Genomic DNA, 15,179 nt, shown 5'->3' on the forward strand with positions numbered 1-15,179 from the left:
CCTCAACTCTGATGTCAAATCATTTGGAAAAAGAGAGAAGTGAGTGAGAACGTGCATCAGTACTTGATTGCCCCTCTGTATTTACGAGGTTTTCCTAGAAAATATTGCAATCATTAAATTTGCCTTCTCTGATTTTGACAGCTTTCTGGGTACTGAAGGCTAATTTCCCTTTCCCTCCCCTATGAAGATTAGAAAATGACGGCTGCCCAGTGAACTCTTTCACTAAGATTGTACTGCTGTCGTGTTAGAAACCCGTGTTGGATCCAGTCCTGATGTGTTGCCTATGTGAACAAAAATGTGTCCCACTCATCATTCCAACAGACCAAGCTCTGCCATTAAGTTTGTCCGTGATCTTCCTGTTGCCGTTCGTCTTCTTTCCAGCGCGCGGTGACTCTCCGATGATGAAATCCCAGATTTCTTGATGTGCAGACGGGAGACCTTCTGGTGTTTGTCAGGAAACGAGACGAAGGAAATGGTCCACAAGACCGTCTGTTGTGATAGAATAGAATAGATATCTATAGAATGTGATAGATGAGTAGAAGATGACAAAGTTGTAAGTTTTGTGCTTTCAATCTCACACCTCCCTTGGCCAGGGTTGGGTTATGGAACTGGTCAGCGGGGCCAGCGCCCAGGGGCCCTTGGTGGGCCCATAGCCCAAAACAGCAATGACTAGAAGAAGAACACTTCTATTTCAGAGGGTCTCTGTTTTTAGGATTCCTTTAACTATGAGGGCCCCTGACCCTGCTAGAGGGCCTCTGATGACCCCCTATACCAGGACATAATGCATTTACGGGGCCCCACAACAGCTCTCCACCATCTCCACCCTGGGCCCTTGGGAAGGTCGGCGTGGTTGTGAGTGAGAGTGGCCCTTGTCCTTTGACTACAAAGGCTCTTGACTTTACTAAGGACCCCCTCACACAAGCCAGCCCTCACTGTACCCAAGTAGACCTGACCTTCTGGTTCAGTAGCAGCAGAGAAGCGCTCCAGCCCCAACAGACTGGAGACCCATACGAAGCCCATGGAGACGAGTGTTGTTGTGAAGTTAGGCTATACAAATAACATTGAATTGAGACTGTGAACTTGGTTAAATCTGCTTTTATTTGACTGTTCTATAGAACAAGGTGTTAAGTGATTTGAATAACCTGTAAGTTAACACTGAACTTAGAAGATGTTCTTTTTCACTTATTATGAACCTAATTCACAAAGAAATGTGACAGAGTTTGATTTGAAAGAGGTTCCAACGCTCAACCCTGCATGCTTCCACAACCTGAAAGACTGACATCTTCTCAGAGGAAACCTGACCCAATGCAGCAGAACCGTTTCCAGACAGTCTACTGCACCGGGACTCATCCTGCACTACCATTATGTAAGTAAGTAAATCTTTATTTATATAGCACTTTTCACAGAGAGCGACTCACAAAGTGCTTCACAAAGTAAAAAACAATATAAAATCAGTAGCGATACCCAATAAACTCACACAGGCATAGAAATAAACACACAGGCAGAAGTGAACACAAGTCAAAGTCAGCTAAAAGCTCTCCTAAATAAGAAAGTCTTAACTTGAGCTTTAAAACACTCGACTGAGTCAATCTGGCAACGGGGGTCGTTCCAACGTCGGGGAGCGACTGCCTGAAAGGCGACGCCTCCCCTAGTTTTAAAATGAGTTTTTGGAACCTGAAAGATTTTTAGCAGTGGACGTCAAAGAACGTGCAGGAGTGTAGGGAGTTCAAAGGTCAGTTCAGGGTTTGTCCGTGCAGGGCTCTAAAAACTAGAATCAAAATCTTCAAATCTATTCTAAATTTAACAGGAAGCCAATGTAGAGATAAAAGCAGGGGGGGGGGGTATGAGTGTCCTTATTGGTTCCAGTTAAAAGCCTTGCAGCAGAATTTTGGACCAGTTGGAGACGTTTAAGAGACTTTTGTTAAAACAAGTAAAAACAATTACAGTAGTCTAAACTAGAGGAGATAAAAGCATGGATGATCAGCTCAAGACATCTGCTTAACCCTCCCGTTATGATCATTTGTGAGGAACAGAGATGATGTTCCTGGGTCAATTTGACCCGGTGCATGTTTTATTAATTAAAACAATGTCTGAAACCCAAAAAAAATCCTAACAAATAGTGTGAATATATCATCACTAACTCCATTACTAATTATTCTTTCAAAAACTTAGTGAAATGGTGTTCCTTACCTCTAACAGGAAGCGGTTCAATTATTAGATAATTCACTCTTTTTTTCTTAAAAATATACATGTTCAAACTTTTTTAAAATTTTTCACTACTGCATTACTTTTGAAAGGCTGACATATAAAATACAATAGTTTTACATGAGATTGAAACATAATCTTGAAATTTTGTTTTACATACATGATCTATAAACCAGAAAAAAACAAAATCACAATACAACAGACAAGCAATCGCAATATGAAGTTATGTGTGTGTCTGTACATCTACATAACACAAGAGTGATCAGTCATCACACTGTGCTTTGTGCAAATTAATTTTGCACATTTCCCACAGGTCACGCTTGTGTTGACCTGGATCCTGTCTCCGGCTAGACTCGCACCCCCAGCCGTCCCCCCAACTCCATCTGGATGAAGCTCGTCTGCTGGACTTTGTAGTTGTAGAGTTTGATGAATTCATTCTTCTCTAAGAGTTCTGGTAAATCGCCTGTCCGTCCTGGGGGAGGATCCCTCCTTCATGTGGACACCCCTGAGGTTTCTAATTTCTTTCCGGAATCAGTTTTTTTTATTTGGAGTTTTCCTTACCGTGAAGGGGGGTCTAAGGGAAGGGATGTCCGTTTCAGTTTAGTATTTTCCTATTGAATTCTATGTATTCATGATCCTTTTGATTTTATGTTTTACTTTTTCAATTACCGAGACGAAGCCCATTGAGACGACTGTTGTTGTGATTTTGGGCTACACAAATAAAATTGAATTGAATTGAATTGATTTGAATTGACAGTCACATGAGTCACTGCCATCCTAGTGGGCCCTGGCACTGTCTTTATTATGTTTTCTGCAGACAGGTTTGTCTGACGCATATTTGAGGATGAAGACCAATATATTTCACCATTCTTTGAAATGAATGTCTTGCTTGGAGGAACAGGAATAACAATTCCCTCATCTGGTTCAAAATCAGAATCATTAGAATCAGAATTTAGCTCAAGATAGTCTTCTTCTGATCATGATCAGTGATGACTTCCAGAGCCTCCTGGACTGTCATCGTTCTGCTTCTGCTGCTCATTTTCTAAAGGTCTGCCTGTGTAATGTTGGAAGGACTCCCATGCAAAGAATCTTTTATAAGTTTAGCCCCTCCCCTGTTGAGTGATCACTGAATGTGGGTTGAGTTTTCCCGCTAGAACATAAATGGTTCCTGTCAAAAGTCATAACACCTATGCACCTGTGTGTGTCTGTGTGTGTGATTGGGGTGAAATATGTCTCATAGCTGCAAATAAAGGACTACTACTAATAATGAGACATCCTTGTACCTCCAGTTTGACTGCCGGGTCAAATTGACCCGGACAGTATCTATGTGATAGAAACATGCAGGGGGGGGGGGGGGGGTTGCAAATATGTGAGATGAACCAAATTCATAATATATGTTGATTACACTAAATAAGGCAAGCAAAAGAAGTTTCATGCTGAAAAAATACTTTTAACAATTTTTCCTAGATGTTCAAACTTTGAAACGGGTCAATTTGACCCACAACATAACAGGAGGATTAAAACCTGGATTAAAGTTGCAACCGGGTGCCTGTTGCACAAAAGTAGGATAAGGGATTAAACCAGGATATCTTGGTGATCCTGGCTCAATTGATCCCCAATCCGGTTGCACTAAAGCTGGATAGGGGGCAGGAGGATATGTTATGGGATAAGTTACCATGGAGATTTATTCTGTGGAGCTAGCCTGCTCCAGACCAGGCTAAATTCCAGGATCTATTTAATCTCATCCCTAATGTCAGTCAGCATTCGCCACAAATGGAAACCAATAGTTATTTCATTGCTAACTATACATTGTTATCACATATAACTAGACCCACTGTCATTATTTAAACGTTTGTGATCATTCATTTCAATCATTTTGGATAAATAATGAGTTTTAGACGATGTTGCTATCATTAGATAATTTACAGTTTCCCATAGACTATAAGGCTATATGTAAAATGATAGAATATTAGGGCCACAGAGGGAAAAAAGACAAGTCATAATATTGTAACCAGTTGTTTTAAAGGACAGTTGTTAAAATGACAGATGTGGGGCATTTCCTGAAATTGTCCTTCAGTATGGTTTCATAAACGAAGACATGCTGATGTGCCAGAATATGAAGTATTACATAGTCATAACTATCAAAACTGTAAAAAGAATATGTTGCTTTTCTGCAGAAAGAACCAGCCTCATAAATTTATGACTTTATCATTTTTCCTCAGTGGGGCCCTGGTACTCTGTCATATAAACAAATACACATTCCATTAAAATATGAAAACACAATGTGTAACATTATGTTCCTTTATTGAATAAGGACAAAACAAAGCAGGTAAACTACACTCAAAATACGTTCACTTTGAATGAACATAAAAAAATTATGGAAATGATTTCCACATGATTAGACAGCGTTACTTGAACAAAAATGAATCATATTGGTCCTACTTAATGTACTTAGGTTCAAACTAATAAATTTAAGTTGATTCAATCTAAATACTGCAGTTGGACCTAACTTTAAATTAATGTTGTTGCTCACTCTCAAAAGATAAAAGTTGATCCAACTTAATTGAATCACTCCAATTGGTAACACCTCATTAAATTAAGTTTATTCAACTTAAATTTGTATGACTACCTAACACAATTTATGTTGATATGACTTAATTTTTTGCTCAAAATCTACTAAATCCCCCCCCCCCCTCTTGGCCGCTACCTGGTGCCATGCTTGTGTTTCTTCTCCTCTGAAGCAAACCAGAGATTTCTGAGTCACCCATCCACCAAATCCTTAGTGGTGTTGAGGTGTAAACATTTAGTCATCCACGTACCCCAGGGTCATGTTTAATTAACATGGCGTAGTTTTCAATTGAACGGTGAAACACAACATTCCACTATGAGGAATTCCTGACTGACTCAAGAATAGAGATGTCCAGCTCGACACAGCATCCATTTCTTTTACTGCAAATGTGCTCAGTGGTTCAAGTAGACTGCAATTCACGTGACCAATGCAAACGAGCCCTGGTCACGTCACTTCATGGAGCACACTGACAGTCTGTCAATGGGTGAGCTGTGTGAACCCAACAGGTGCGACTCTTTACCCGGGCTTCAGAACGGGCCGAACATTGGTGCTGGTGTGGGATCAGTGTTGTGATGGAAATCCCGGCTCTTCATAGAGACTCGGCTGTTTTGGATCGGCTCACTAAAAAAAGGCTCTTTAGATTTTTTTGTTGCTTTATTTCATTTATTATCAACAGTATAAGATTATGCACAGAATGAATAAATATTGTAAAAAATGTTCTCGATGTTTTTGTGTTGCTGTAGTTTCTTGCTGTCATCTCTCTCACCGCCTCGGTTCATGAGCTGCTGCGCCTGTGACGACCCCCCAACCCATCAGTAGTGGAGATGACGATGATGATGGTTGTATATCCAAAGCCAATATTACGATTCAACATTTACCACATCAGATCATCAGATAGTTGTCAAACAAAATGACAACTGTTGATCAAACACTTCATAAAAGACAAATATGGACTGAGCTTTAAAATCTTCTTACAGTCTTGAGGTTTTAACTGCAGAAGTCACTAGAACTGAAATGATCAGAGCAGACTGTCCATCTTAGGCGGGTTGTCTTGAAATTGGTCAGAGCTTCATTTGGCCATCGCTACTCAAGAAGGGCTGGCGCAGTGGTTAGCGCTCTAGCCTCACAGCAAGACGGCCCCCCGGTTCAAGACCTGAAGCCGAACACCAATGGGGACCTTTCTGTGTGGAGTTAGCGTGTTCTGTGCATGCCTGGGTTATCTCCCGCTTCCTCCCACCGTCCAAAAACATGCTTCCTAGGTTCATTGGTTCCTCTAAATCACATGTGTCAAACTCGAGGCCCGGGGGCCAAATGTGGCCCGCGAAAGCATAAAAGTTTATATTCTTCGAATAAAAAATTAAAATGTGTGTGTATGTATTCATATCTAGGGGGATTCGGACTGGACATATGGGATTGGGCAACTGCACATCAGGACTTAAACACTGTCCATATAACCTAACCTGACAGAATCAAATGTAAAAGGATTTATGCTAAAGTAGGAAGCAAACATATGTTTCTATGCAGCTGTATTTGTTACTTCAAAAAGTTATAGTAAATAAATAATGAGTTATTTAACATTAAGGAGTAGTTACATTTATTTTTCAGTACATTTAGTTAAATGTATAAGTTATATCTGGCCCTTTGAGGACAGACACTATGCTGATGTGGCCCTCAGTGAAAATGAGTTTGACACCCCTGCCCTAAATTGTCTCTAGGTGTGAATGTGAGAGTGCATGGGTGTGTGATTGTTGCCCTGCGACAGACTGCCGACCCGTCCAGGGCGTCCCCTGCCTTCGCCCACAAGTTGCCAGGGATAGGCTCCAGCAGCCCCGTGACCCCGAAAGGGAACAAACGGTTTCAAAGATGTATGGATCAAGAAGTAGTTTTCTAAAATAAACGTAATTTGTTCTTAGTTTCTTGGAGCTCCAGCTCGTGGGGCCTTTCTTGTCAATAACACACGGTAGTGGGAAGAGCTCCCCCGTTGTGCTGACATGCTCTTATTTTGAAGGGCACCTACCGGAAGCTGTGTTGTTATGGCTGAAAGACTGTAATGTCAGCCGTAACGAACGCATGACGGCAGCACGGTCCAGTTCCACCGTGAGTTATTCTCGTAAATATATTCTGTTTGTGTTTATTTGGTTCTGTGCAGAATAAAAACACGCTTTAGGACGAGCAGCGCGCGCTTTGTGGGAGTCCACGAGCCTAGCTTAGCTTGAAGCTAACTGCTCGTCGGAGCGCTGAGCCTGATGGGATATTATCTGTGAACGCGAGTGTTCACTAAAGCTCTGCGAGCAGAAACGCTTTGCTGCGCAGACGTTGTATAGAGAACACATCTAAACTGAAGGAGTTACACACTGGACCAGGATGATGAAGAGGGTTCTGTGTTGCACCAGCTACAGTTCTCATCCTCCTTTCTGATCCTCATCCTGCTGCAATCAGGGGTTTTCAGGCTAAAACATCTAACTGTGTGATCTTGTTTCCGGTTCTGTCAGTCGTGCAGGTGTGCCTTTTCACCTGGGCTAACGTTTCTTGTCGCACAGTTGATCACTGGTGTTCTCGCAGATGGAGAGGCGGCGCCCGGCAAAAGAAGACGTTTGTCCTCTGGACAGCAAGCTGATGAGGAAGGACAGCACCAGGCCCGCCACTCCAAGGGGAAGCCCCGCCCAGCTTGGACAGGGGGAGGACCAACCTGTTTCAGGTGAGACTGCTGGGTGTTTGGTCATTAAGTATGGAGTGATATTACTGCCACCAAGTTGCACAGAAAACTTTCTAAGTTGCAGGTGAAAACATTAGATATTTGCTTTTCAATAATTTATTATTATGCTTTGATATTTTTTTTGCTCAAAAAAATTTTTTTTTGCTCTCAACAACTTTTTTTTGCTTTGCGTTTGCAAAACACATTTTATTTACGTGCGTTGTGTCAAATCTCGCTTTTGTCCTATCTTTGATTTTGCTGACTACTTTGCGCGTGACTGAGTGTGATATGACTGCCACTGGCATCGCCAAAAAGAAATTCGCATGTGTTGTGTGTCATCTCATTTTTTTCCTATCTTTGCTGAGTTAAGTTTCGGTTTGATGTGACCAAGCTGCCATCAAACAGCTGCTGATTGGTCCAGATTCTAACCAATCAAATCGCCATGTGAATCTAACATGGTGTCTGCTGCCGAGGCTCAGAGGCTGAACCAGCTCTTTTTACCCTCATGGATGAAGACGTTTTCATTTTTTAAATAATTCATAATAATTCATACTTTATTTTTTTTAGCATTCGTTGATTTTTATGAAGTCAGATTTGTGAATTTATGGCTGAGGATCTCCTGAAACTGTAAAGTTTATCTGCTGACATTAAATCAACAGATCTGTTTGATCTGTGAATCCTGCAGAGCAAAATACTAGTGAAAAGTGTGATTTTCTTTAAGGTCTGTTTGTTAAAACAAAACAATAAAAAATTGAAAGCACATATTATTTAATGCTGCACACGTGTTTGGGATCAGATGAACAGCAGTAATAAGCAAAAGAACCACAGGAGACTCAATGCATTTATCAGATGAAGCATTTTTAACTTTTATGTAAATTTTCACCAGTGTCTAATGTTTTAAAACTTGTGAGCGTTTTTCCAAAGTTTAAAAATATTAGTCATCAAAAATGCTATTTTCTCTTAATATTTCAACAATTAATTATTAAAATAAAACAATAGTTTAGTTTAACTTCTTCCGGCTGGAATGAGTCGGAGCTTGGACGTTTTTTTTTGTTTTTTTGCTGCAGACGTTTTAAACACGTTGGTCTCTACACAGACATGAATAAAAACTAAAGTCTGTTTTATTTAGCTGCTTTGCTGCTCCTTCTGGGTTTTACTCTGAGTCAAACAGGACAGAGTGGTTGAAAACGGCAGAACCCCGTACGAACAGAACCGACACAAAGTCCAAAGTCAAAGTCTGCCTCGGAGTACCGTCAATATGAGACAGAGACACATGATTGGTTAGAATCTGGACCAATCAGCAGCTGTTTGATGGCAGCTTGTCACATCAAACCGAAACTTAACTCAGCAAAGATAGGAAAAAAGTGAGATGACACACAACGCATGCGAATGTCTTTTTGGCGATGCCAGTGGCAGTTATATCACGCTAAGTCGCGCTCAAAGTAGTCAGCAAATTCAAAGATAAGACAAAAGCGAGATTTGACACAACGCACGTAAAAAAAATGTGTTTTGTAAACGCAAAAAATATTTTTGAAAGCAAAAAAAAAATTTTTGAGCAAAAAAACGAACATATCACTCCATATGGCTGCTGAAGGCAGAGCCAGATGTTCAACCTCAACCTCCTTCTGGCTTTGTTCCCAGACTGGGGGGGACCTTTGGAGGAGAGACTGTCCAGTGATGATGAGTTGGGGCGACTGGACATTGATCTGGACAGAAAATCCAGACAGCACAACCTGACCTCCAACAATGTGCGCACCATCCTCCATGTAAGCACCACGATAAACACGGAAACATACAAACGCACCAATGCTGATTTTAAAACATATGAATATTCTTCCTCAGGAGGTGATCACACATGAGAAGGTGGTGGCCATGATGAAGGCAGCCATCATGGACACAAAGGACCTGCCCCTGTTTGTGAGTGTGTGATTGTCTGTTAAAGAGACTGTCTGGTCTGTTAATAAGACGGTCTGCTAGCGTGAGGGTCTACTAGCGCGAGGGTCTGCTAGCGTGAGGGTCAACTAGCGCGAGGGTCTACTACCGTGAGGGCCTACTACCATGAGGGTCTGCTAGCGTGAGGGTCTGCTAGCGCGAGGGTCTGCTTGTGCGAGGGTCTGCTACCGTGAAGGTCTGCTACCGTGAAGGTCTGCTAGCGTGAGGGTCTGCTAGCGTGAAGGTCTGCTAGCGCGAGGGTCTACTACCGTGAGGGTCTTCTACCATGAGGGTCTTCTACCATGAGGGTCTGCTAACGCGAGGGTCTGCTAGCGCGAGGGTCTACTAGCGCAAGGGTCTGCTAGCGCGAGGGTCTGCTAGCTTGAAGGGGTCTGTTAGCACGAGGGTCTACTAGCGCGAGGGGTCTGCTAGCGCGAGGGTCTGCTAGGCTGAAGGTCTGCTAGCGTGAGGGTCTGCTAGCGTGAGGGTCTGCTAGCGCGAGGGTCTGCTAGCGCGAGGGTCTGCTAGCGCGAGGGTCTGCTAGCGCGAGGGTCTGCTAGCGCGAGGGTCTCCTAGCAAGAAGGTCAGCTAGCGCGAGGGTCTACTACCATGAGGGTCTGCTAGCGTGAAGGTCTGCTAGCGTGAGGGTCTGCTAGCGTGAGGGTCTGCTAGCGTGAGGGTCTGCTAGTGTGAAGGTTTGCTAACGTGAAGTTCTGCTAACGTGACGGTCTGCAATTGTTTTTGCGATGTCTTACAGATAACATGCCTTTCTTTTTGTCGTCTTACAGGAGCCAAAGATGACCCGGTCTAGACTAAAACAAGTGGTCCAGCAGGAACAGGTTAACTTCTCTGCTCTGTGTCTTTACCTGCTGGAGACGAAAGCTCTAATAACCGATCTGTCTGATTTTAGGCTCACACCTGGAGTCTGTCGCTATTGAATCCCCTAAAGGTAAGTTTCCTCTGTTAACAATCCCATTACAGTTTTTCAGGTAAGGCCCCCTTCTGCACATGAAACCTAGAAAGTTTCACAAACTGTAGAAAAGGATGAATGGAAACCGGAAGCCACTTCAGGAAGTGGCTGGGGTGGGGGAAGTCTGGGCATCTCTGCTCAGTCTGCTGCCCCCGCGACCCGGTCCCGGATAAGCGGAGGAAGATGGATGGATGGATGGAAACCGGAAGCTCTATTAGTGAGGCTGACAGAAACGGAACACAAACACTCAAATGTTTAAGTCTGTGCACCTTGACTTTATAAATCATAATAAATGGGGCGGCCGTGGTGCAGTGGTAGGGCGGTTGACCTCCAATCGTAAGATTGTGGGTTCAATTCCTGACTTGCCCGCCCTTGTGTTGAAGTGTATTTTGTAAGACACCGATTCCCCCCTTACCTCTGGTGGGAGGTTGGTGCCAGTGTTCAGCAGCGGAGCCGCCATCAGTGTGTGAATGTGTGTGTGACTGTAAAGCGCTTTGGGGCCTTCGAGGAAGGTAGAAAAGCGCTATATAAGTATACGCCAATAAACTGAGAGCTGCCACCATAGTTCATTCCGTTAATGATTCAGAAAAGAGTTTAAGATAAAGGCAGTAAAATATGAATGTGAAGAAGCTTTTTCAGCTTTTGGAACTAACTGTAGAAAGGAAGTTAGCTGTTTGTCTGTTGGACATCGGTGTATTTGGATCAACGCTGCGTGCTGGATATCATCAAGTAGAAAATGTGGCTTTTTCTCATTCATCTTTATCTTTTGGGATAGATCGAACTCTCCCAGACTGTGGTGAGGATTAAATATGGACAGACTGAAAATTAATAGACTCCATAAATCCATTTAAGAAATCTTTTAAATCTAGAGTAAAAGTATTTGTAGCCTCTGAAGGATCCTGGGATTTTTGGCGTATCGATGAGCCATAATTTCTGAAAAGGTGCTGATGAAGTGAAAGCTGCACCATAAAGACCCAGTTGAAATCATTCATAGCTTTGCCACACAAAGACGGTCAACACCAGCCGTTTTTGGCTTGGGACAGCTTTTTGAGAAACTTCCCGGATGAGGAGGTTTGGGTTTAGCTTGACAGCCTGTAAACAACAAGCTTAATCTGCCGCTCAGAGATTTCTCATCGACTTCCTGTCTGTCTGCTAGCCTCCTCAGTTTGTTGATATCAATCTTGAGGAAGATGAAGACTCATCAGATGAGGAATATTGTCCTGACGAGGAAGAAGAGGACACAGCTGAAGAGGTGACTGAGCACTCTCTGGTATTTACCTGGTCAGGAAGGATTGATGTTTGGTCTTCCAAACTTTTAGTTCCTCTGCAGACCTTTATGTAACAGATGGGTATAATTTTGTTTTGGTTTCAAGAAGACAAGCTTTCTTTTCAGAATTTCACCTATTTTTTCTTTCCTACACTTTTAAAATCCGAAATTTGAATCCAAGGTGTCTGGGGTTTTCTTCCCTAACTTGTTTGCAGACCATCCTGAGTGATGCAGACAGCTTGGCCTCGCCTCTCAGGACTCATGTGGGTTCTCAGACCAACCCTAGGAACCCAAATGCTGAAAAACCCAAGCAGGTAAAGTGAAGCTGAGCGTGGCAGGTTTGCCGAGCTGCAGGGAGTCTCATCTGGGTTCTGCTGCAGTCGCTGCAGAGTTTTTCAGGAGACCTGAGAGGACAGGAGGAGACGTGCACAGATGCTGCGCTGCAGCTCGTCTGTGGTCCTGCTGAGCGCTCTTTCCTAGAAAAACTGGGTGCTGTGGATGAAGAGTTGGCCTGCGGCCCCACCTACACCTATGACCAGGTACCTGCCACCCTGCTGTCCTCCGCCACCTGCTGCGAAGACAATGGCACTACTTCAGTCTTTTGGTCAGTCTATTGACAGAAAACATGTGGATGAGGATGGTGTTGATGAAGGCTCTAGCTGTTTGGCATACCGCACGCGCTCCAAACTCCCGCTGGTTAACATCCCCCTGGACCAGCTGGAGGCAGAGCTTCTGGCTCCAGACATCACAGCGGATATGTACGATCAGAGCTCCGCCCATCGTGACGAGGACTGTCATTGGACAAACTGGCTGCAGAGTCTTATGGCGCCGGACTGTGAAGGTCAGAAGTTTTTCTCTGTGGGATGTTTTTAAAAGTACTTTTTTAGGAGGGTGAGGGGACATCACTGTGAGTAATCAGGAGATGTCCCCTCAGTGCCCTACCCGCCAATTTTAACTGCACCCCCTTAGTACACACACCCTTTACTCCTCAAAATATACATTCAAACATAAACACACACACACATGCACACACACACCCTCACAAACACACACACACACGCATTTTGCAAGGATGGTGGGACCTACGACTGCTGTCCCCTACCCTATCCCTGGTGGGGGTACTGGACCCTTGGCAATGGCGGCCGTGTCCCCTGGGTGCCGGTTTCCTGGGCCCGGTGGTGCTCTCTCCGCGCAGGGAGAAGGTTCACATTACACCTGAGCCGGGGGGGTCCGTATCCCTGTGGGGTGGGTTCTGGCCCTTGTCCCTGAGTGCTGGGCCCCGCCAAATTTCCCGCCAAAACTGTGGCCGAGCCTGGTTGGGCCATGTTTACAACATCCCTCGTGGGCCCCCCTTTTCCCCGGGGTGCCCCCCTCCTGGGTGGGGACGGCTGGCTCCTGCCTTGCTCCTTCCTGGACCAACCTTAGGCCGGGTGGGTGGCTGCATGGAGTGCGGAGTGGGTCTCCCTTGGGGGGTCCTGGCTCGTACCTGGGGTTGGGGCTGGGGGATGCCCAAAACTCCTGGGTGGTGATGGGGCGCTCGTCTGGGGCTGTGGGCACCCCTCTCGGGTGGGGCCCTGTGTTGGGCCCTCCCGGCGCGGCGGGGGCTGCTCTCCTGGTTGGGCTGGGGCGGCACTCTCTTTCCCCCATGCCTCCCAGCTCTCTGGTTCTGGGGGCCTCCAAGAAATTAGAATAAAAAGGAGGAAAATAAATATAATATTAACAGGCTGAAAGTTCAGTTTGTGCTTCAATAATAATAAATAACCTGACAGAAAATGTCAAGTATTTAAAATACAACATTGTGTATTTTTATTACCACTGTTATTCTTTGAAGTGAGGAGGTCATTTGATAAATATTCTGTCTTTTGATTCTTAACTGGACTGTTTATTTAGGTCGCTACAAAAAGTGTGTTATTACTAAGATACTTTAGTATTGATCATTTTATTTATTGTTGCAAACCAGTGGTCCCCAACTTTTTTGTCACCGCGGACCGGTACAACGCAAGTCACGTTTACCGCGGACCGGTGGGGGTGGGGGAGGTTGAGGTGCAACGCAAGACACATTTACCGTGGACCGGGGATGGTATTTTCTCTTTAGTAATAATAATAACAATAATAAGAACGAACGTAAATCCACTGTGTAATCAATCATGTGCAACTTTATTAGCGGTTTACTCGTAACGTCACACCAACTACAGAACATCACATGATCAACATTGTTTCTACCCCAACCTAATGCGACACACTCTGGTTGCTATGGTAAGTGTGAAGGATGAAACAGAGAGAATCCGGTCACTTTTCAAAATAAAACGTTTTTTTTTGAAAACCCCCCCCAATAAAATCGAAATTGTTTTTTCTTTCTGTGCGTCCCGGTGCACAAATTTCCTGCGGCCCGGTACCGGTCCGCGGCCCGGTGGTTGGGGACCACTGTTGCAAACGATGTGACATTAATGTTTTCAATGGTTCTAAAATAAAAGGTTTATAGTTTACCGTAATTTTATGACTATAAGGCGCACTTGAAAGTCTAGAATAGGGGCGCCCTATGAAGCAGTGCACCTAATTTGTGTGGGGCGTAGAAGAAGGGGGCGTGTGAAATGGAGAGAGGAGTCACTCTTGGCACGGTGGTGAGAGCCAAACTACCATTTAACTGATCGCATAAGAAAGCTGACTGATTCCCAAATAAGTCTCAATCTCTAACAAGTAAGTCATGGTGTGGGAATCAACACTTCCCATGAGTCTTAGTGGCTAGGGGCGGGGCTAAGTCACAGGTCCCCACAACATTGTTTACAAAGTGGCTGAAGACCTGTTTAAACTACAGCTATCAGCTACGTGGATTGATGGATTTTTAGTTGCTGTTTTTGACTGAAAAATAAATAAAAATTAACAGAACAGAGGCTGATTCTTTTTATTAACCCACTCTGGAGGCTCTGAGGGTCTGAACTGGGCGTTGAAGTGCCCGCACCTTAACACCCCGTGGGCCTTTTGAATGTGTCAAAGACTGAAAATCCCCTGTAACTGAGGCTACGTTCACACTGCAGGGCTTAATGGTCAATTCCAATTTCTTTTTTAAATCAGAATTATTTGCAAGACCGTTCACATTTCCAATGAAACACGAACTTTTGTGATCTCCTGTGTGACCATGAAATGACCCAGAAGTGACCCGCATGCGCAGAAGAGTCCTCAACGGTGAACAACGTCACTGTTGTTTGTGGAAGTAGCTAACGTTAGCAATGGAGGTCAACAACAGTGTTGTCAACAGCGGAGCTCTTTTTGGATTAATACATTTATTTTCTCAAAGGAGCAGCACAATTACAATCTTCTCATTTTAAGAAGGCAATGGAGCCAGGATCGTCTGGACCCACTGTTGTGGAATGGAGGGTTGTGTGGGTGTGTGAGTGTGTGAGTGCGTGTGTGGGTGTGTGGGTGGGCGTGTGTAGGAGAGAATGGGGGGGGGGGGGGGCAGTGGGGGCGCATTCATGTTGTGTGTTAGGATGAAGGAGAACGGAGATAAAAGAAGGTTTCCCCCAGAATAAATGCTATGGAC

The 15,179-nt window shown here is 44.2% G+C and overlaps 1 protein-coding gene across 2 annotated transcripts in view; it reads left to right on the forward strand.

The window, feature by feature from the left end:
* The first annotated feature begins 6,763 nt into the window (after nt 1–6,763).
* gon4l (gon-4 like) overlaps nt 6,764–15,179 on the forward strand; it is a 29,222-nt gene continuing 20,806 nt past the window's right edge. Inside the window, exons 1-10 of one of the 2 annotated variants that reach the window (XM_023964019.1) lie at nt 6,764–6,871; nt 7,337–7,472; nt 9,111–9,235; nt 9,312–9,386; nt 10,190–10,240; nt 10,312–10,350; nt 11,528–11,623; nt 11,854–11,952; nt 12,019–12,177; nt 12,248–12,479. In XM_023964019.1, the coding sequence (XP_023819787.1) occupies nt 6,845–6,871; nt 7,337–7,472; nt 9,111–9,235; nt 9,312–9,386; nt 10,190–10,240; nt 10,312–10,350; nt 11,528–11,623; nt 11,854–11,952; nt 12,019–12,177; nt 12,248–12,479 (1,039 nt within the window). In that variant the 5' untranslated portion in view covers nt 6,764–6,844. Of the gene's footprint in view, nt 6,872–6,996; nt 7,275–7,336; nt 7,473–9,110; nt 9,236–9,311; nt 9,387–10,189; nt 10,241–10,311; nt 10,351–11,527; nt 11,624–11,853; nt 11,953–12,018; nt 12,178–12,247; nt 12,480–15,179 lie in introns of those variants that run through there. The other variant, XM_023964020.1, reaches the window with a different exon arrangement.

The sequence above is a fragment of the Oryzias latipes genome, chromosome 16 (genome assembly GCF_002234675.1).
Source record: "Oryzias latipes chromosome 16, ASM223467v1".
In the NCBI taxonomy this organism is placed as follows: Eukaryota; Metazoa; Chordata; class Actinopteri; order Beloniformes; family Adrianichthyidae; genus Oryzias; species Oryzias latipes.